The following is a 22,948-nucleotide window of genomic DNA, read 5'->3' on the forward strand; positions in this document are numbered from 1 at the left end:
TTGCCTTACACGGGTAAACCTCTGATTCGGCCACCATCCAGCACTTCTCTGATCACCCAGTGTCACTGTGGCCTGGAAAAGGTCAATTACATTCCTCATCATGGCTTTGACTGCTAATTGTCTTGCCATGAGATGGAGGATACCACACCAAAATCCTACCAACATCACCCAAAACAGTGTTCCACTGCCCACCAAATCTGCAGAATAAATCCGTGTTTGTCCATATTCCAATCTTTCCCCCCATGAGTCTTCGGCCCAGGTGCAAGACCTGTCACATACACCCTCCCACCACCTACTACAGTCCGGTCACAGGCAGTTCATATGCAGTAAATTCAGGACCACATGTGAAAGCAGGCTTGTTATTTATCAGCTATGTTGCAGTTACTGCTCCACCTTTGATATTGGCATGACAAATAACCAGCTGTCTCCTTGCATGAATGAATGGCCATTGCCAAACTGTGACAAACCAAAAGCTTATTCATCCAGTTGCCAAATATGCTACACACCACAATACAAAAAACTTCAACAGCTGGTTCTCTATATGGGTCATCTGGATATCCTGTTCTGGCACAAGTTTCTCTCAACTACACAAATGAGAATTCTCTCTTCAGCATATCTTGTGCTCTTGCAATCCTGTGGCCTAAATCACCGCTAACCCATTTCCCGCTGCTGCATGCTACTATTTTCTCCTTCTCTTGTCTGTTCACTTGAGTCCTCCCCCTCCCACATCGTTTCTGACTTCTTTCTCCACTCTTCCTCCTTCCTCCACTCTTCCTCCTTCCTCCCCCCCCCCCCCCTCCCACCATGCAGGAATTCACTCTCTCTCTCTCTCTCTCTCTCTCTCTCTCTCGCTCTCTCTCCTCTCCTCTCCTCTCCTCCCCTCCCCTCCCCCTTTTCTCCACTCCTCCCCTCCCCTCCCCTCTCCCCTCCCCTCCCCTCCCCTCTCCCCTCCCCTCCCCTTCCCCTTCCCCTTTTCTCCACTCCTGTCCCCTCTGGCTCCCTCTTCATCTCCGACTTTCTCTCTTTCTTTTTCCCTCCCTTCTTTCTCCTCCTCCACTCACTGTGTATCACTTATATGCTTCACCCTCTGAACATCTTTCATCTTGTTGTGCAGCCACTGATCATCTGCTACCCCTTCCTTGCCTTGTGTGTCCTTTCTTATCCCCTCATCATCTCCATCAGCCCAAGCAGCTGCTTCCAAAAACTGATAATAAATTTCACCATGGCCACACGAATGAACCTTTGGATGTCTGTATAGTTGTGTGAGTGTAGTTTTTTTTCTGTTACATGTTTTCTATGCTCCACACATCAGTTTACTATAGGTGTGTGGTTACCTGTACCATATTTTGCATATTTTTCTAATGAAGAGTTTTGATTATTGTTAATTTGCTAATTCAGCTCTCTCCCTCTTCCTATACATCATTACCTTTGTTTATATTTGTTTATGTGCCTACCACTCACTGCCCATTCTTTGATATGTCTATACTTTCTGTTCCTCTACTGCACCTGCCTTAAAAACACACATCAGCCACCCTCTATTGCACAATTTAAATACCCCCTATTGTAACAACCCACCCCATTAATAAGTGCCACATTATAACTTCCTGCTCTTGTGGTGATGGCTGTTTTTTGAACATTTAAATCTAGTGCTGTTTTTAATTTTTTCTCCTCTACCTTCTTGTGCTGTCCAGCTTGATTGTTAACCAGTCATGCCTGTGTTTTTATGATTGGGTTGCATGATCACAGGTGTTTCTTACTGTTGCACTTGTCAGTTTATGATTGAACCTATTTATTTATGAGCACCCCAACCTATGTCCTGCTTCTTTAAAACCTTTTCTGGCCTTCATTCGAACTTCCTACAACATAGCTCTCTACACCAATCTTACTATTTTTCCATTATAACACTACCACCACAAGTTTTTACATTGCAATTTTCAACCTTATCTAACAGTTTTTTCAGTGACTCCTCCTTTCTCCCAGCCATCCAACCATGAATTGCTACTCATTGTACTTCACCAAATCTGAAAATTCCTCAAAGCCCTTGCAAAATTCCAATCTCACATCCTCTTTTTGAAGTCTTGTTTGGTTCATGGTATACCACCTTGTTGTGGATTGGCAAGAGAGCCAACTCACTATGAGAGGAAGCCGAAAGGCACGCGTTTTAGCTCACGCAGGCTGGCGTGAGGTCTAGAACAGGTCAAGGAGATGAGACTAGCAAAAAAGGACGTAGCTGTGGAATACTTAACTTTAATCCATAATTGGTGAACATCGCTCTTGACGGTACATGTTTTACAGCATCAATAGTAACTGGTAATGGTGCCTTGCTAGGTCGTAGCAAATGACGTAGCTGAATGCTATGCTAACTATCGTCTCGGCAAATCAGATCGTAATTTGTCAGTGAACCATCGCTAGCAAAGTTGGTTGTACAACTGGGGCGAGTGCTAGGAAGTCTCTCTAGACCTGCCGTGTTGCGGCGCTCGGTCTGCAATCACTGATAGTGGCGACACGCGGGTCCGACGTATACTACGGACCGTGGTCGATTTAAAAGGCTACCACCTAGCAAGTGTGGTGTCTGGCGGTGACACCACACACCTAATGGACTTACTATTAAAACTGGCATAAACTCTGAACCTTGCAGACGCCTCAGTAATTTCTAAAGGCTTCACCTTTAACACAGAATCTAAGTCCAGCGGACCTTCCTTGCTTTACTGGTTCTCTGCAGTGGAAATATTTCTTCACCATGCACCCCGCTAACAACAGCCAACCAAAACCCCCTATATGACACTGTTTAAAACACATCCAATCTCCCTCCAACCATGATCCTGCTTCCCCATCCACCCAGTTGTCCCCTGATAATCTTTCAGGAATTCCTCACTTCTAGCCTGCCCTTACCTTCCTTTCCTGAATCCCTCCATTGCATGTCCAACAGCAATCCAATGGAACACACAGTTATCCATAACCTGAACCTTGTCATCCCTCCCACAGACAAAGGCCCTACACAGTGGTCACAAAACGAGCGGCTGTGTGGCTGAGGTCTCTGCCCATTTTCTGACACATCTGCATACAAACCATATGACTGTGATCTCATCCTAGTAGTTCAACATGTCCTCCAGCAGCTTATCAAGGCCTTGGGTCCATCCCAAATTGTGAATCCGAATTTATCTCCTTCCTCACACCAACAAACCCCTTCACTCCAACCTTTTTCCCATTCCCCAAACTCCACAAACCCAACCTCACAGGTCTTTCTACAAGTTATCCCATTTTGGCCGGGTACAATGCTCCCAAAGAATCAGCCTCTACCTTTCTTGACCAACACCTCCAAACTATTGTCTGTAATTTCCCATCTTACATTCAAGACACTGCTCAATTCCTTCCCTTTCACTCCACAGTTCCTGTCCCGTTAACCACCAGACTCATTGGTCTCTGTGGGTGTGACATTCTTGTACACGAATATCCCCTAACATCCTTTCCTGATGTCCTCCTGGTACCAAACACACCACCTCTTTCCTAATCCTCCTAGCCAACTACATGCTGACCCACAATTATTTCACTTCCAAAGGCCAACTCTGTAAACAAGCTTGTGCTATAACAGTATTGTTCTTATACAAGTCTAATATTGTTATGCTGCTATGACGCCATCCTACCAAACTTATTTATGGGCCACATTTGGAGGAATCTTCTTATCCCGTCAACACCTAAAATGAATCGTCTGGTTGAGATTTATTGATGACATTTCCATGATCGGGAACCATAGTGGGACAACTTTTGCATTATTCTCTATAGCCTCAACACCGACTCCCAAATCCACTTTACCTGGTCCTTCTCAACACAACTTACCACCCTTCCTAAATGTTGATTTTCACTGCTCAGATGGTTCCATAAATACTTCTATTCATATCAGGTGCACCAACCACCAATAATACCTCCACTGTGATAGCTGCCACATGTTCCCTGTCAAAAAGTATATACCTTACAGTCCATCACCTGTGTATGCTACATCTGCAGGGGAAAGCTGGAGTTGTCAAAATCTAACTTTGTCAGATTCTGTGTTGGTAGACATTATTTTATGCAGCTCATCCATAAACAGGAGTGTGGCATCTCATCCTCTGACACCAGTAAATGTTGTAACCAGCCACCAACCAGCACTGCTCTGTTCACCCAGTATCACCCTGACCTTGAAAAGCTCTACCACATCCTTCACAAGGGCTTCAACTACCTCTCATTGTGGCCTGAGATGAGGGATATCCTACCTAAAATCCCATCGACATAATCCGAAGTAGAGTTCCACCACCCACCCAACCTACAGAATATCCTTGTCCATTCATATTCCAATCCTGCTCCCCAGGGTAATTCACTTTTGATTGACCCAGTTGCAAGATGTGTCCCGTACACCCTCCACTCCTGCAACTACATTCTAGTCACAGACATTTCCTACCCAATGAAAGGCATGGTGATGCTTGTTAGCAGCTGCATTACGTATCAGCCATGCTGCAAATACTACACAACACACTTTGTGGGTATGACATGTAACCAACTGTCCACTTGCGTGAATGACCACCAACAAACTGTAGAGAACAACAAACGTGACAGTTTACATGCTGAATACGCTGCACACAACAACACTGATGATTTAAATAGCTGCTACACTATCTTGGTACCCCAGTCCAGCACACATTTCTCTTTAACTATGCAGGTGGGAATTATCTCTCCAGCTCATCCTGCACCCTCGGAATCTCCCTGGTATAAACTTCTACTAACCTGTTTCTCACTGTCTTATGTTTCATTTCCCATTTTCTCTTATGTCCACACCACTCCTTCCCTGTTCAGATCATGTACTGCCTTCTCCCACCACTTTTCTCCTTTTCATGTGGTCTCCCTCTCTCCCTCCACCCATCCCCTCCCTCCCTCCCTCCCTCACTCACTCACTCACACCATGCCTGCCTGCCTTTGTGCTTTAGGGTTTTGCGTAGTATGTGTGTGAATGAGTATAATTTTACTAGAAGTAGTGCAAGAGCTTGAAAGTTACATTGATTTTCTGTTACTTGTTTTTATGCTCGCACATTAGCCTGCTGTAGGCGAGTGTTGCCTTACCCTTGTGTAATGTACCACTACATCCAGGAATTTTCAATATTGTTATAATTTAATAATATATTGGACTCAATTGCTTCTTATTTTTGCGTTCTCTTGAGCAGCTATTCATTGACCTCAAAAGTAGACCACTGAGTTCTGAACATGTCAGTGTGCTTACAAGTTATTGTGTCAGTATGATCCTAGCAGTAACTACCAAAACTAAAAGTAGCTAAACGATTAAAATATTCAAGTATTGTAAATGTTAAAAAATATAACAAAATTGTGACTTCAATAACTAGAAATGACCTATTTCTGATAAATAAACCTGATAGAATACCATAATAAGTACAGGTGGCTTACATGCTTGTGAGATGAATTATTGTTGTGTTGACACTCTGTAGTGTGCAGTCTCTGGAGCCCCTCTGCATTGGCTATTGTCAGACATTTGGAACTGAAAGTGGGTGTACTCTCCTATTAGGCATTCAGTGTCATAGGATGTCCCATGTAACATTTAAAATCTTTCCAGAGTAAGCACATTCCCCGAATGTATCCTGAATTTCTCACTGCTTTCTTTAATGAATAAACATGAAGTGAGAATTGTGTAATGACTAGGCATAAAGTGATAATTGTTGCCTTTTTTGTTATTTTTGTTTTTAACTGGACTGATGTTTCTTGGACACAAGATTCGAGTACTGTCTCTAATTTTCCAACAGACAAATAAATCTTCAGGTTTCCCATCCTTGCTAATATCTTTGAACACAAGTCTTTCAGTTCTCCGCCAAAATCTTCCTGTAGCATTAAGTGATCTATTTTTTCCATACGCTGATGAGCCAATACTGTATAACCATCTACTTAATATTGTGTTTGTCTGCCTTTGTAATGCAATACAGTGACAATTCTGTGTAACATAGACATGGTTCTGAAGGTATGAACACCAGATATTGATGCACAGTTATTCATATAGTATTATCATAAATTGTTGCCTGATGGTTTGTGGGTGCAGATCTGGCATTTGCAAGCATCCAAGAAGTGTTGCCTCAAGTTCAAATCAGGAAAATTACATGGTCAAAACATCATGCACTTCAGACCACTCAAGCACGATTCTGACCTTGTGACATAGACAATTATCCTACAGGAAGATGCCATCATCGTGAAGAAAGACATCAAACATGAAAGGACGTTGGTGGTACACAATAATTTTCACACGGTCGGCAGCTGTTGGGTGCCTTCAATTACTGTCACAAATCCCATGGAAGTCCAGGCATATGTCCTCTGTAGCATAATATTGCTCCCCCCTTCCCCTCCTCTGCCTTTACAAATGGAACACTTTTTGTAGAAATCCTTGCTCCTATATAGTCCATGCTGTAACAGAAGAGAATAATCCTTGATGATCACCTATTTGTGGTGATGTCCCACATCATCACGAACCTCATCAAAAGCATCATTTCTTGTTGAGATTTTATGATGAGTAGGGAGCATAAGATTTCATAAGTGAGAAATACCATACGAATAACTGGTGATGTCAAGAAAATAGTAGCATAAATGCTTACTTTCAAGTCACCATTGCTGTCAGAATCTAAGAAGGCTAGTTCCTTTGACATAAGTGTGATCATAAGCCCAGCCAAAAGAAATTCTTCAAATGCCAGCAGTATGAGTATGCTATGTCATACAAGAGCCAAACAACTTGTGATAAATATTTCACAATTGTACGTAAAATAAAAACAGTATGTTTATATAAAAGAAACTATTCTGAAAATCATGCAGCTGACAAATTTTCCTAGAGATGAATAAATGCATGAAAAAGTAGGCTGTTGGAGACTGTGTTTCAAGATTAGAATTGCATATCAGGCTATTAAACTGCCAATGTTTGTGACCTTAAAAGGCCACATTAAAGAAAGCTGGAACAAACACTTATAGCTGCAAGTCTTCCTCCAAACATAATGTTTTTGTGATGTCTGTTTTTTCCTTAACGCTATTAGCAAAAGCTAGAAATAAAGCTAGAAATAATAAAGTTCATATCTTTCAATGTTGCCAGTTTAAGTAGAAATGGAAAAAAATAACTAAAGTGCTCCAAACCTTTTACATCAAAAAAGTATCCAGCCAGTTGCATTCATTCAAGATAATCATATTCATGTCTGCCCCTGGTAGCTGAGTGGTCAGCGCGACAGAATGTCATACCTAATGGCCCGGGTTCAATTCCCAGCTGGGTCGGAGATTTTCTCCACTCAGGGACTGGGTGTTGTGTTGTCCTTATCATCATCATTTCATCCCCATCGACACGCAAGTTGCCGAAGTGGCATCAACTCGAAAGACTTGCACCAGGTGAATGGTCTACCCGGTGGGAGGCCCTAGCCACATGACATTTCCATCATATTCCTTAGGCAGCTGTTTTAATGAAGCAATATCCAACATTCTGAATCTTGTCATGTTCTCCATCCCTCCCACCATCTCCCCCTTCCCTGGCAGCCATTTCCTCAAAGAAAATGTAGAGAGAAAAGGAGGAAACTGAATTGTAGACAACGTGTAATGTGTTTTCAGAGAAGCAAGAAGCTGACTGGAAAAGTGTTAGGCAAAGAAACAATTTTCCAGAGACTGCCCAAGTAGGGCCGTGCAAATTACACTGCTTCAAAAGTTGATTACTATTAATCTCTTTATATAAGAGATTTCAAATACTTCAGTGTTAAAATAATTTAGTATACAAAAATATTTTTTTTTGTGGGAAGTTCAGCACATTTACAGCCAGGAATCTTTTTACCTTTTATAGAAAACAAGATTATATAGAAAATGTTTTGTGAAAGTATGTATTTGTTATAATGAGAGTTTAAATTTCCTCATCACTGTTAAGAGCCATTGCGTGAGATGCACTCTTTAGTGAATGATTATTCCCAGGTTGAATTCAAGAACATTTTATTCACAGCACAAATATACCATAAAGTTTAGTTCTAAGAACAGCTGAAAGATTGTTTGTGATCACTTGACAATAACAGAAACAAATTTCACTGATATAATACCAGTTCCAGGGGAAGCCTCATCTCAGGTGGCTGTAGAATGGTGTTTGCTGGGGGCTGTACCATGTGGAGTACTGTGGAGCAATATGGAGACAGTTCTGTGTGGAGTGGAGCATCTGGGCTGGTCACTGTGAGTTCTGATTGATGGGCTATGAGGGTGGCCGGCTCCTGGCCTGGAAATGAGTGAGCAATTGAATGCTGCTGCTTCACCTTAAGTATCGAGCAGTTGGAAGTATGTCTGCGACTTCATGACGTGAAGGGATGGTACTCATTTCCTCAATAGGAGCTCCACTAGTTTCCTGGTGCAGGTACTGGTTGCAATTGTTGGTTGGTGCCCCTGGTGAAGCCTGTAAAAATGGGTGTATCAGCAGACAGTTTGTATACAGTATTGTGACCACAACATGTGAAGCCCTTGTGGTATTTGTAAATTGTCTCCAGAGGAGAGACACCTGTGCGCCAAGGGCAGGCAAACACTCTGGGCAAAGATGTGCTGGATGTGTTATGTGGGCAGCCTATGGCCAATTTACAACACCCCTGTTCTTTGAACAGATGATTGAGCCCAATTGTTGAAGCCACCAATACTGCATTGGAACTTACTTTGGCTGAGGAGAGGTCCAACGGAACGAGGAGTTCAGAGCAGCTGTAACCCAGTTGCAGGAATAGATTACCGAGTATTCTGAAGTGAATGCTTTCCAGGTTGTGGCTGACCTGGCCAGTACTGTGAAGAGAAAATGCAGGAGAATTAGCGGTAGTGAAGAATGCAACCACATGTGAGCCTCCCAGTGGCCCACAAAGGAAAGACCAGTGGCCCAGTATGAGGTGCGAAGGTACTGGCGGCCATGGAGTAGCAGGATTGCTGGATACGGTGGAAGACTGGGCTCAACCAGTGTGATGCAAGGCGTGCGACGGTGATGACAGACACAGTGTCGGCAGGCACTAACTAACTTGTGGACAGTGGTCACCGGCTTTGAGAGCATATGGGAGGAACAGAGGAATGTTCGATGGATTCCAGAGGACAGAGAGATGCCACGAAAAGGAATGAAAAGGGCACAGGCACAGGAGCACAGGAAAAACATGGGCCAAAGGGTGACCGAGGTGGCAGGAAGGCCATTGCCACAGCATTCATTGGAATATGGGAACAATTGGATGGAGTGAGACCAATGGGCATCAGGAAAGTTGTTATTGCAGCATGCTTAGGTGCATACAAAAATCTTCACCACAGAGAAGGATGTATGTTACATAGAAGCAGAGGTGCATAGGGTTGTGTGGCTCTCGAAAGAAAGAACTCAACCACCGATGTATCGGCTGGAAGAGGCAGCATGATTTGGCGGGCAGCAATGGACTTGGCTGTGGGAGGATAGTGTCGGGTTCAGCTGTAGTGGAACTGCAAGATGATGCAAAGACTACAGATGCTCTGCTTGGCAGAAGTCAAAGTGTAGTGCCACGTAGGAAAGGGAGGCCAGCCATGGCTGCAAAAAGACAAAGGCATAAAAAAAAAAGAGTCTGTCAGGTATGGCTGGGAAAGGCCAGTGTTTGGGTGGCAGTTGAGTTGTGGTGCTGTGTGTAGGGATCTGACAATGGTTTCATCATTGTGGATGTAGTATCAAATGTGGCAAGAAGGAGAGAAAGCGGACCTTGCTGCTGGAAGATGATGTGTGCCATCTTCATGAGGAAGGCCAGGTGACATGTCTTGGGCTGAGCCACCCTCATGAGGAATTCCAAACATGGCTGCATCTTCATGGTGAAGGTTCACAGTGGTAGGACAGCATAGGGCATGGGGGAAGGGATGGGCCATGGTGGCTGGGCGGGATGGCATGGGTTGATGACCCAAGGAGCTGCAGCCTGTGGACTCAAACCTCATCACCAATGGAAGTCTAGGTGAGCCAGCTTTGTGAGAAGGGCCGACCATGACTGCAATGGGCAGAGCAGTGTCAGGCACAGCTGGACATGGGGAGCAGGCGGGCAATGGACTAAGGGAAGAGCTGACAAAGGCACTGAAGCCAGAGGAGGTACTGGTGTGAATAGTGATGCTGTACAGCCGTGACACATAGTCAAGTGATACGTACCTGTGATGAACTATCCCTTATTTTTCCACAGGCGATGACCTCCAGAAACAAACATATGGTATTCAGGTCTACAGATTCCACAAAAGTGCAACAATGTACACACAGTGTAAGTTTCTGTCTCACACAAAGTATCCAACCTGGGCAGTAAAGTAATGTCCCTGGAATGAGATTAGAGTGCCATAGAAGACACATTTCTATCCTCGTTGCTTATATTATATCAAAAGTTTAACTCTTGCCTCTGTTACAACCAATTGTGGGTGATGAACGTTGCAGTAAATGGTTGTAGTAAATAATTCCCAGGTTGAACTTAAGAATATACTTTATTCATGGCACAAGTTCACAACAAAGTTTGGTTCTAGTAACAACTGAAAGATCGTTTGTGATCAGTTGAGAATAACAGAAACAAAGTTCAGTGGCATAATACAAATTCTCAGGGAAGCTTCATCCTGAGCAGCTGTGATGTAAAGCAGAGCATCTGGGCCAGTCTCGGCAAGTTCCTGTTGATGGGCTACGAGTGTGGCCAGTTCCTGGCCCAAAAGTGAGTGAGCAGTTGAATTCAGTGACAGGAGGTTGCACTTAACATTATGTAGTTATCAGACAGAGATATGTCCATGACGTGCAGAAAGGTACTTGCTTCAGTGTATCAATGACGTGTAGGGATGGTGCTCATTTCCTCAATAGGAGCTCCACTAGTTTCCTGGTGCAGGTACTGGTTGCAATTGTTGGCTAGTGCCCCTGGTGAAGCCTGTAAAAATGGGTGTGTCAACAGACTGTTTGTATACAGTAATATATCCACAACATTCAATGCCTTTGCAGTGTTTGTAAACAGTCTGCAGAGAAGAGTGCCTGCTGGCCAAGGGCAAAGATTTTGTGCTGGGAGTGTGATGTGGTCTTTAAAATATGGTCAAATGGTTCAAATGGCCCTGAACACTATGGGACTTAACATCTGAGGTCATCAGTCCCCTAGAACTTAGAACTACTTAAACCTAACTAACCTAAGGACAGCACACACATCCATGCCCGAGGCAGGATTCTAACCTGTGACCGTAGCGGTTGTGCGGTTCCAGACTGAAGCGCCTAGAACCACTTGACCACACTGGCCAGCAAAATATGGTCAAAATACCTATTTATTCCTGCTGCAAAAGGGTTAATAAAAATATCTCAATATTCTGGAAGATTTCTCGTGTGTCATTTCTTTCCTTGAACCCATTATGCGAAAAAAATCCTGGTTGTCAGTGTTTTTAGAGGCTACTCTTTCGTTCTGTTTGGGTTACATGTGTGTTATATGCAGGTATGCATTGTTGTACTGTATAGAGACTTTGAGAGCAATGGAAAAAGGTGTGTGTGTGTGTGTGTGTGTGTGTGTGTGTCTAAATTATTCTCATAAACTAACCAGTTTATTCACTGTACCATACCTTATGATATCTGGCTATCTGAAATATGTAGTGTGGTGAATACATTAATTCAAAGTGGTGGAGACTGAATATTCCTAATATTCCTTTATCACTCCCAGCATTTAACTTTTTCAGGGTTTATGGAAGTTTATGATCATTATTTATCTGATCGCTGCTCCAAGTGTTGCAAAATGACAGATAACTTTGACATGCCCAGGGCATTCTCTTTCTCTAAAAGAATCAACAATTTATTTTACACTGACCTGAACAAAAGGCTGCTTAAAGTCTTTGGACAGTTCAGATACAGTAAGAAGTTGAAATTCATTACTTGCTCAAAGTCCACGGGTGCAATGCAGACTGCCTATGAATTTCTAGGTATGCAGTAAAACTTCCAGTAATCCAGAATCCCTTTCTCCATTCTCCAAGGTGGAGATACTTACTGAGATACTTGGGGGGGTGGGGTGGGGGGGAATAAGAAATGCTTCTACAGAGGTGGAATTCAGGGGAAATGTTACATGTTGTTTTGTTGTCTCCCGTACCATAGTTCCACTGGTGATGAGTGTGCTTGTGCCTTAGAGCAGAACAGTCGCTGGAAAGGGTTGAACATAATATACAACAGGCTAAATCAGTAACATAATTGTCATATGCCTCCTGCCGGAGACTTGAATGAGTAAGGAATGATGTCTCTCCATCTAATGAACCTTATTTTTATATTTGTATATTATATGTGAATTTCATTGCACATGTGGCATAATTTATTTGAAATATTGAATTTTTTGCTGATTAGTGGGCAGCCTCAGAACTTATTATACTTTGTGTTTTACCTTACATGGCTTACTGTAATGTCACAAAGTCCTTATAATTACTAGTGCAGAAGTTCTAAACTATGGTAATTATGAATTCTAGCAGAATGAGTACCCTTCCCAGTCAATCTACATAACATTCTGGTCCTTCCCTGTGCCAGGCTCACTCTCCAAGCCATTGCCACATGAATCATATACGTGTGATAGATTCAGGTGCAAGATCTGTCTGAGTCATCCACACAGCACATTCTACTCCAATCCTGTATAGGCTTATCCTGTCTCATCAGAGGAAGAGCCATGTATGAAAGCAGCCATCGTATACAGCTCTGCTGCAATTTCTACACAGCATTCTGTGTGTGCGTGACTACCACCAGCTGTTCACCCTGTGGTACCCTGGACTGACGGTTTTGAAAGTTCAGCCGAGATCAGAATTCGATGATGGCACTGCTATATATGCGAGAGCTAGCCTCACTGCTGCAGCTCTGGTTGCAGAGCCATGCTTATCTTGTTAGCCAATTGATGCTTGTGGCTACATTGTAAAGCTAGTGATGTGCCAGCTCTGTCTTAATTCATGATTTTGCTGTGCTCTTGTATCGTTGTCAGTACACAGTGTTGTTTTAGTCTTAGAATTTGCTAAACCTTAGGTTTTTGCTCTTGGATACTCGTTTGGGTGTGCTGTCTCTGTTGTCCGTGTCCCACCTGTTGTTATCCTCCTGTTCACACCTGGCAACTTGCTATTGACAGCCATTGGCTGGAGTATTTTTTGACTTTGTTAGATTCTGCCCACAATAAACCTGAGATTTAATGGTCACTGTCAAACTGGCCAAAAGAGTTTGCAACCCAATGGTGAAACACACTGCAGAGCACAACTTACTTAAATTTAATGACTGTCGCAATCCATTCCATCTGGATCCTGGATCCTCCCCCCTCACCTTCTTCCCCAAGTCTCCTCCTCCTCCTCCTCCTCCTCCTCCTCCTCATCATCATCATCATCATCATCGTTGTTGTTGTTGTGGTCTTCAGTCCTGAGACTGGTTTGATGCAGCTCTCCATGCTACTCTATCCTGTGCAAGCTTCTTCATCTCCCAGTACCCACTGCAACCTACATCCTTCTGAATCTGCTTAGTGTATTGATCTCTTGGTCTCCCTCTACGATTTTTACCCTCCACGCTGCCCTCCAGTACTAAATTGGTGATCCCTTGATGCCTCAGAACGTGTCCTACCAATCGATCCCTTCTTCTAGTCAAGTTGTGCCACAAACTTCTCTTCTCCCCAATCCTATTCAATACCTCCTCATTAGTTACATGATCTACCCACCTTATCTTCAGCATTCTTCTGTAGCACCACATTTCAAAAGCTTCTATTCTCTTCTTGTCCAAACTGGTTATCGTCCATGTTTCACTTCCATACATGGCTACACTCCATACAAATACTTTCAGAAACGACTTCCTGACACTTGAATCTATACTCGATGTTAACAAATTTCACTTCTTCAGAAACGATTTCTTTGCCATTGCTTGTCCACATTTTATATCCTCTCTACTTCGACCATCATCAGTTATTTTGCTCCCTAAATAGCAAAACTAATCTAATCCCCTCAGCATCACCCGATTTAATTTGACTACATTCCATTATCCTCGTTTTGCTTTTGTTGATGTTCATCTTATATCCTCCTTTGAAGACACGTCCTTTCCGTTCAACTGCTCTTCCAAAGTCCTTTGCTGTCTCTGACAGAATTACAATGTCATCGGTGAACCTCAAAGTTTTTACTTCTTCTCCATGAATTTTAATACCTACTACGAATTTTTCTTTTGTTTCCTTTAGTGCTTGCTCAATACACATCGGGGAGAGGCTACAACCCTGTCTCACTCCTTTCCCAACCACTGCTTCCCTTTCATGCCCTCGACTCTTATAACTGCCTTCTGGTTTCTGTAAAAATTGTAAATAGCCTTTCGCTCCCTGTATTTTACCCCTGCCACCTTCAGAATTTGAAGAGAGTTGTCAAAAGCTTTCTCTAAGTCTACAAAAGCTAGAAACGTGGGTTTGCCTTTTCTTAACCTTTCTTCTAAGATAAGTCGTAAGGTTAGTATTGCCTCACGTGTTCCAACATTTCTACGGAATCCAAACTGATCTTCCCCGAGGTCCGTTTCTACCAGTTTTTCCATTCGTCTGTAAAGAATTCGCGTTAGTATTTTGCAGCTGTGACTTATTAAACTGATAATTCGGTAATTTTCACATCTGTCAACACCTGCTTTCTTTGGGATTGGAATTATTATAATCTTCTTGAAGTCTGTGGGTATTTCGCCTGTCTCATACATCTTGCTCACCAAATGGTAGAGTTTTGTCATGACTGGCTCTCCCAAGGCCATCAGTAGTTCTAATGGAATGTTGTCTACTCCCGGGGCCTTGTTTTGACTCAGGTCTTTCAGTGCTCTGTCAAACTCTTCACGCAGTATCTTATCTCCCATTTCATCTTCATCTACATCCTCTTCCATTTCCATAATATTGTCCTCAAGTACATTGCCCTTGTATAAACCCTCTATATACTCCTTCCACCTTTCTGCCTTCCCTTCTTTGCTCAGAACTGGGTTGCCATCTGAGCTCTTGATATTCATACAAGTGGTTCTCTTCTCTCCAAAGGTGTCTTTAATTTTCCTGTAGGCAGTATCTATCTTACCCCTAGTGAGACAAGCCTCTACATCCTTACATTTGTCCTCTAGCCATCCCTGCCTAGCCATTTTGCACTTCCTGTCGATCTCATTTTTGAGACGTTTGTATTCCTTTTTGCCTGCTTCATTTACTGCATTTTTATATTTTCTCCTTTCATCAATTAAATTCAATATTTCTTCTGTTACCCAAGGATTTATCATCATCATCATCATCATCATCATCATCATCATCATTTCTGTTTACTCCTCCACATCACTGTAAGCATCAAGAACTCACTGCTGCCAGTGCCCATGGATTACATTTCTGTGCTGTGCACCCGCTGCTGCCCCACAAAAATCACCATGTTTTCAGAAGTTATAAAGTGATTGATAGTGGCTGGCCTGGCCTATCACTATTTTATATGTGCTCAGTCATCACCCAGATGTCTCACATTTAGTGTTTGATGATTTATGTGATATCTTGAAGTATGCTCCCTGCCGCCGTTGGATAAGCAGCTGCAGCAGCAAGTCGTATACTCCTAGCTCACTCATTTGTTACATAGTTTAATTCTTAATTTCTTTGCATGTTTTTGGTACTTGCATTGTTTAATTCATAAATTTCGGGCGTATTATAGTATTTGAGAGTTGTAGCATCGCGTTTTAGTACCTGAATAGTGTAAATTCTCGTAGTCTCCTTCCGCCGCCGAGCAGTGTCAGCAGTGCGCAACTAGCAGCATTAATGAATTTACTAGGCAATCTTGTATTTTAATAACCGTTTAAATTTTGTCGATTTGTTTGCGCTCTCTGTAGTTTAGTTCAGACGTTCTTTGCAAAACAGTGTTTAGCATGGATAGGGACTGCAACTGCTGTGTTCGGATGCAGGCTGAGTTGGCATCCCTTCGCTCCCAGCTTCAGGCAGTGTTGGCTTCGGTCACACAGCTTGAGGCTGTTGCCAATGGGCATCATTGTGGGGGTCCGGATGGGGGTTTGTCGGGGACGGCCAGCTCGTCCCACGCATCCCTCGATCGGACTACGACTGTGGTTGCCCGGGATACTGCCCGCATTGAGGCTGATCCCTCACCTGTGGTAGAGTGGGAGGTCGTCTCAAGGTGTGGCAGGGGGCGAAAGACATTCCGGAGGGCTGAACGGAAGGCCTCTCCAGTTTGTCTGACGAACCGGTTTCAGGCTCTGTCTCAGGCTGATACTGATCTTCGGCCTGACATGGCTGCTTGTCCTGTTCCAGAGGTTGCCCCTCAGTCTGCAAGATCCGGGCGGTCGCAGAGGGTGGGCCTACTGGTAGTTGGGAGCTCCAACGTCAGGCGCGTAATGGGGCCCCTTAGGGAAATGGCAGCAAGAGAGGGGAAGAAAACCAATGTGCACTCCGTGTGCATACCGGGGGGAGTCATTCCAGATGTGGAAAGGGTCCTTCCGGATGCCATGAAGGGTACAGAGTGCACCCATCTGCAGGTGGTCGCTCATGTCAGCACCAATGATGTGTGTCGCTATGGATCGGAGGAAATCCTCTCTGGCTTCCGGTGGCTATCTGATTTGGTGAAGACTGCCAGTCTCGCTAGCGGGATGAAAGCAGAGCTCACCATCTGCAGCATCGTCGACAGGACTGACTGCGGACCTTTGGTACAGAGCCGAGTGGAGGGTCTGAATCAGAGGCTGAGGCGGTTCTGCGACCGTGTGGGCTGCAGATTCCTCGACTTGCGCCATAGGGTGGTGGGGTTTCGGGTTCCGCTGGATAGGTCAGGAGTCCACTACACGCAACAAGCGGCTACATGGGTAGCAGGGGTTGTGTGGCGTAGGCTGGGTGGTTTTTTAGGTTAGATGGCCTTGGGCAAGTACAGAAAGGGCAACAGCCTCAACGGGTGCGGGGCAAAGTCAGGACATGCGGGGACCAAGCAGCAATCGGCATTGTAATTGTCAACTGTCGAAGCTGCGTTGGTAAAGTACCAGAACTTCAAGCGCTGATAGAAAGCACCGAAGCTGAAATCGTTATAGGTACAGAAAGCTGGCTTAAGCCAGAGATAAATTCTGCCGAAATTTTTACAAAGGTACAGACGGTGTTTAGAAAGGATAGATTGCATGCAACTGGTGGTGGAGTGTTCGTCGCTGTTAGTAGTAGTTTATCCTGTAGTGAAGTAGAAGTGGATAGTTCCTGTGAATTATTATGGGTGGAGGTTACGCTAAACAACCGAACTAGGTTAATAATTGGCTCCTTTTACCGACCTCCCGACTCAGCAGCATTAGTGGCAGAACAACTGAGAGAAAATTTGGAATACATTTCACATAAATTTTCTCAGCATGTTATAGTCTTAGGTGGAGATTTCAATTTACCAGATATAGACTGGGACACTCAGATGTTTAGGTCGGGTGGTAGGGACAGAGCATCGAGTGACATTATACTGAGTGCACTATCCGAAAATTACCTCGAGCAATTAAACAGAGAACCGACTCGTGGAGATAACATCTTGGACCTACTGATAACAAACAGACCCGAACTTTTCGACTCTTTAAGTGCAGAACAGGGAATCGGTGATCATAAGGCCGTTGCAGCATCCCTGAATATGGAAGTTAATAGGAATATAAAAAAAGGGAGGAAGGTTTATCTGTTTAGCAAGAGTAATAGAAGGCAGATTTCAGACTACCTAACAGATCAAAACGAAAATTTCTGTTCCGACACTGACAATGTTGAGCGTTTATGGAAAAAGTTCAAGGCAATCGTAAAATTCGTTTTAGACAGGTACGTGCTGAGTAAAACTGTGAGGGACGGGAAAAACCCACTGTGGTACAACAACAAAGTTAGGAAACTACTGCGAAAGCAAAGAGAGCTTCACTCCAAGTTTAAACGCAGCCAAAACCTCTCAGACAAACAGAAGCTAAACGATGTCAAAGTTAGCGTAAGGAGGGCTATGCGTGAAGTGTTCAGTGAATTCGAAAGTAAAATTCTATGTACCGACTTGACAGAAAATCCTAGGAAGTTCTGGTCTTACGTTAAATCAGTAGGTGGCTCGAAACAGCATATCCAGACACTCCGGGATGATGATGGCATTGAAACAGAGGATGACACGCGTAAAGCTGAAATACTAAACACCTTTTTCCAAAGCTGTTTCACAGAGGAAGACCGCACTGCAGTTCCTTCTCTAAATCCTCGCACAAACGAAAAAATGGCTGACATCGAAATAAGTGTCCAAGGAATAGAAAAGCAACTGGAATCACTCAATAGAGGAAAGTCCACTGGACCTGACGGGATACCACAGAGTACGCGAAAGAACTTGCCCCCCTTCTAACAGCCATGTTCCGCAAGTCTCTAGAGGAACGGAGGGTTCCAAATGATTGGAAAAGAGCACAGGTAGTCCCAGTCTTCAAGAAGGGTCGTCGAGCAGATGCGCAAAACTATAGACCTATATCTCTGACGACGATCTGTTGTAGAATTTTAGAACATGTTTTTTGCTCGAGTATCATGTCGTTTTTGGAAACCCAGAATCTACTATGTAGGAATCAACATGGATTCTGGAAACAGCGATCGTGTGAGACCCAACTCGCTTTATTTGTTCATGAGACCCAGAAAATATTAGATACAGGCTCCCAGGTAGATGCTATTTTTCTTGACTTCCGGAAGGCGTTCGATACAGTTCCACACTGTCGCCTGATAAACAAAATAAGAGCCTACGGAATATCAGACCAGCTGTGTGGCTGGATTGAAGAGTTTTTAGCAAACAGAACACAGCATGTTGTTATCAATGGAGAGACGTCTACAGGCGTTAAAGTAAACCTCTGGCGTGCCACAGGGGAGTGTTACGGGACCATTGCTTTTCACAATATATATAAATGACGTAGTAGATAGTGTCGGAAGTTCCATGCGGCTTTTCGCGGATGATGCTGTAGTATACAGAGAAGTTGCAGCATTAGAAAATTGTAGCGAAATGCAGGAAGATCTGCAGCAGATAGGCACTTGGTGCAGGGAGTGGCAACTGTCCCTTAACATAGACAAATGTAATGTATTGCGAATACATAGAAAGAAGGATCCTTTATTGTACGATTATATGATAGCGGAACAAACACTGGTAGCAGTTACTTCTGTAAAATATCTGGGAGTATGCGTGCGGAACGATTTGAAGTGGAATGATCATATAAAATTAATTGTTGGTAAGGCGGGTACCAGGTTGAGATTCATTGGGAGAGTGCTTAGAAAATGTAGTCCATCAACAAAGGAAGTGGCTTGCAAAACACTCGTTCGATCTGTACTTGAGTATTGCTCATCAGTGTGGGATCCGTACCAGATCGGTTTGACGGAGGAGATAGAGAAGATCCAAAGAAGAGCGGCGCGTTTCGTCACAGGGTTGTTTGGTAACCGTGATAGCGTTACGGAGATGTTTAATAAACTCAAGTGGCAGACTCTGCAAGAGAGGCGCTCTGCATCGCGGTGTAGATTGCTCGCCAGGTTTCAAGAGGGTGCGTTTCTGGATGAGGTATCGAATATATTGCTTCCCCGTACTTACACCTCCCGAGGAGATCATGAATGTAAAATTAGAGAGATTAGAGCGCGCACAGAGGCTTTCAGACAGTCGTTCTTCCCGCGAACCATACGCGACTGGAACAGGAAAGGGAGGTAATGACAGTGGCATGTAAAGTGCCCTCCGCCACACACCGTTGGGTGGCTTGCGGAGTATAAATGTAGATGTAGATATATGTTTAATGTTGTGTGCGTAGTTTTAAATATGTATTCTCGTGTTACATCTGCAATGAAATATTTCAGGTGAGTGGTTAATAGCAAAGACGAGACCTGATCTTACAAGAAAATTCGCACCAGCACTTGAAGAGAATGTTAGCCTGATACCTCAGTACATTTATCAGTGCAACGCTCAGAATCCCACGTAAGTACTGTTTGTGTATTTTTATGGTTCATTCAGTCCATAGAAAAATTAATTACAAGCAGACAAAAATAAAATTGATTTCACCCTTATGTGTAAGGTCTGTCTTGACAACTAAATAAGAAACATTTGAATTTTACCTGTCATACTTTACACCATTCTATTTCAAAATAACCTGTGGATTTGTAATATATTATTGAGGTGAGCACACAAAATACATGGAATTTCAAAATAGCTATTACATAGATTGCTTGATATTATTGTTTATACCTACGAATTAGTAAAGAAATCTTTTGCGTAATTTTTAGAGGGCTTTTATTTACCAAGGTGTCTTCCCTCATTCTGTGCATCACAATGATTTTGGGGTGTTTCATGCACAAATGTAAGATTGTCTGGTATACAGGCCTAGTTCTGAGGCTGGCCACTGTGGCTGAGTGGTTCTAGGCACTTCAGTCCAGAATCGCGCTGGTGCTACAGTCGCAGGTTCGAATCCTGCCTCGGGCATGCATGTGTATGATGTCCTTAGGTTAGTTAGGTTTAAGTAGTTCTAAGTCTAGGGAACTGATGACCTCAGATGTTAAGTCCCATAGTGCTTAGAGCCATTTGAACCAACCCAGTTCTGAATTCGGACTCACCAAAGAACTGAACATGAATTCATTCACTGTATCCCCATTATGATATTACTATATTCAATGTCCTAGGACACTACAGTGTTGTATTTATTAACAGCAAAATGTAGGCAGAAGTGCAGTCTTCTCGAGGTAGGCTGCAGTTAGTTTATGTTGTTATTTCTTGCTGCAATTACAATTTGACTCCTTTTCTTAGAGACACTGATGAGAAAGAATGCCTCAGATTCTCTTAAATCAAGTTGTGAAACATTGTCCCAGTTATTCTCAAATCAGAGTGAATGTTAGCACAGAGAGCCTCACGTATAATTTATATGTAGCTGAAGAGAATGGAACTTCTTTTTCCTGCTGGAATCTTGAGTGATTGTGTACTCATAAGGAGTTAAATATGTTTACATATGATATTATTATGAAATGGATACATTGCTCCTCTCCATATTGCGGTGATGTTGAGTCTCAGATAGACACAGCAACAAAACTGTCACAAGGTTAGCATTTGGCCAAAAAGGGCTTATCCGAATTAGACCACACACACACACACACACACACACACACACACACACGCGCGCGCGCTGCTGAGGACATATGATATGATGATAAGCAGCTATATCAAATGTTATTCCAAATTATTTGCTGAATGGGAATTGAGAGACATCAGATGCAATGAGTATAGATGTATTATCCAGTTGTGACACATGAAATTTGTACCGGCCAGGGACTGGAGCCCAGAATTCCAGCTTATAAGCTGTCACCTTAATCATTTTGGCTATCTGTGCACACTCCTGTGCCCAATCCAGATCTCCATTTGTGTCTTTCTACGTCCTGATATCATAGTCCTATGTACATCTTCTTTTATTAAGTGCGTAAAGTGACCATTCATGATAAGCAAGAAATTGGGGTTCACTTCCTAGTTTGGATTAAATTTGCACGTCACAATTGGGTAATACGCCTATATCCATTGCAGCTGATATCATGAAGTTTGCAGTCAGTGAATAATTTGGAATAATTTAAATATGTGGCAGCTGCTGTGTAGGATAGGCACACTTCTGTCACCGTGGCAAATGGCGATGTTCAGCATGTCATGCAATTGGGATCTCATCTGACCTTGTAGTCACCAGTGAAATGGCAGTTGAGCATAGGAACAAGAAGCACGATATTTGTGCATTTGATGACAGATTGATCATGAGAGCCAAGTGTATTGATGGGCAACAATATGTTGATAACAGGTCTCCTATCAGCTGTTGTAGATTATAACAGTGGATAGAAAAGTTAAAATGCAGCAAATTATTTATCAAATAACTGCAGCAGCAACAAGCAGGCACCCATATAGTACAGATCCACCACCTGATTGTGGGACAGAGAATCTACTGGTCCACATATGTATCCTAATTCACTATATGATACAGGCCACAGAAATTAGCACAGATGCAGGAATGCTACCATTGTGTGTTTGATGTGTGGATACACCTTGACTAACTGGTTAGCATGGACAATGTTTTTCGGGGATTTTGATATTTTTTTGTTGAATTTGGTGTTCTCTTTTGGCAGTTTTGGTACCTTTTTTTTACAGTTTCTGTGGGTGCTTCTCCCTCCCCCCCCCCCCCCCCCACTCCCCCCTCCCCAAAATTGCCTTTTTTCAGTTTTGACATAATTTTTTGGCCTTTTTTTTGTACTTTCGGAGTTATTTGCGTCATTCAGTTTTACTTTTTGGCAGGTTCGGCATTACTTCCTTGCAGTTTCAGAGCTATTTTTTGGTGTTTTTTCCCTGCCGATTTTGGTGTTATTTTAGTTTCTGACAGCTAGTTCTTTTTGTCATATTTCACTTTCTTATGTTGTTATGTTGAAAATGAAAATATTCTTTCCAACTATGATATTTACTGACACCAGCTGTACATTTATCTACATTAACATTAAAAACATTTACACGAAACTTATTAAATCTAATAAGTTGTGTGTGCCAAGTTGGTAATTGTAGGAAGTAAGTTTTTTCAGCTGGTCTTTCCCAAGTGGGTTGTGGAGGAGACCCAACAAGATGGCTCAAGGGCAAAATAATTCCCCAGGATGGCAGGCCATTCCAAGCACCTGTTGGGAAAGGTGACGTGGCAGAAGGGAGTGTTTTAGAGTGGAGCGATTAGCATGAGTGGGGATGGGCCAATGAAATGTGACTACTGTGTCTGAGTGGCTGAAAGACCTGAATGTTATAAAATTATGTGGAGTGGTTTGGAGCTCATGAAATCGGAGGTAGTCAATTGGACAGCATCATGGATGTTTAGTCAGTGACTTCTTGGAGTGGAATGTTCAGAGACTAGTGATCCGGGAAGTATTTCTTCCAGTACAGAAAGCTGAGAGTACTAACAAGGACATTTATTATGTCTGAGTGTGGGAGTTGATAGTAACAAAGCGGGGACATTGTTTCAACTGTTAGCTGTGTTCATATTCCTGTTCAGCTGTCA

At 43.1% G+C, this 22,948-nt stretch overlaps 1 protein-coding gene across 1 annotated transcript in view; it reads left to right on the forward strand.

Moving 5' to 3' along the window:
• LOC124615550 ((Lyso)-N-acylphosphatidylethanolamine lipase-like) overlaps positions 1–22,948 on the forward strand; it is a 53,194-nt gene that overhangs the window by 25,045 nt on the left and 5,201 nt on the right. Inside the window, exon 6 of the mRNA XM_047143525.1 lies at positions 19,755–19,872. Coding sequence (XP_046999481.1) covers positions 19,755–19,872 — 118 coding nt within the window. The remainder of the gene's footprint in view (positions 1–19,754; positions 19,873–22,948) is intronic.

This window comes from Schistocerca americana, chromosome 5, assembly GCF_021461395.2.
Source record: "Schistocerca americana isolate TAMUIC-IGC-003095 chromosome 5, iqSchAmer2.1, whole genome shotgun sequence".
Taxonomy (NCBI): Eukaryota; Metazoa; Arthropoda; class Insecta; order Orthoptera; family Acrididae; genus Schistocerca; species Schistocerca americana.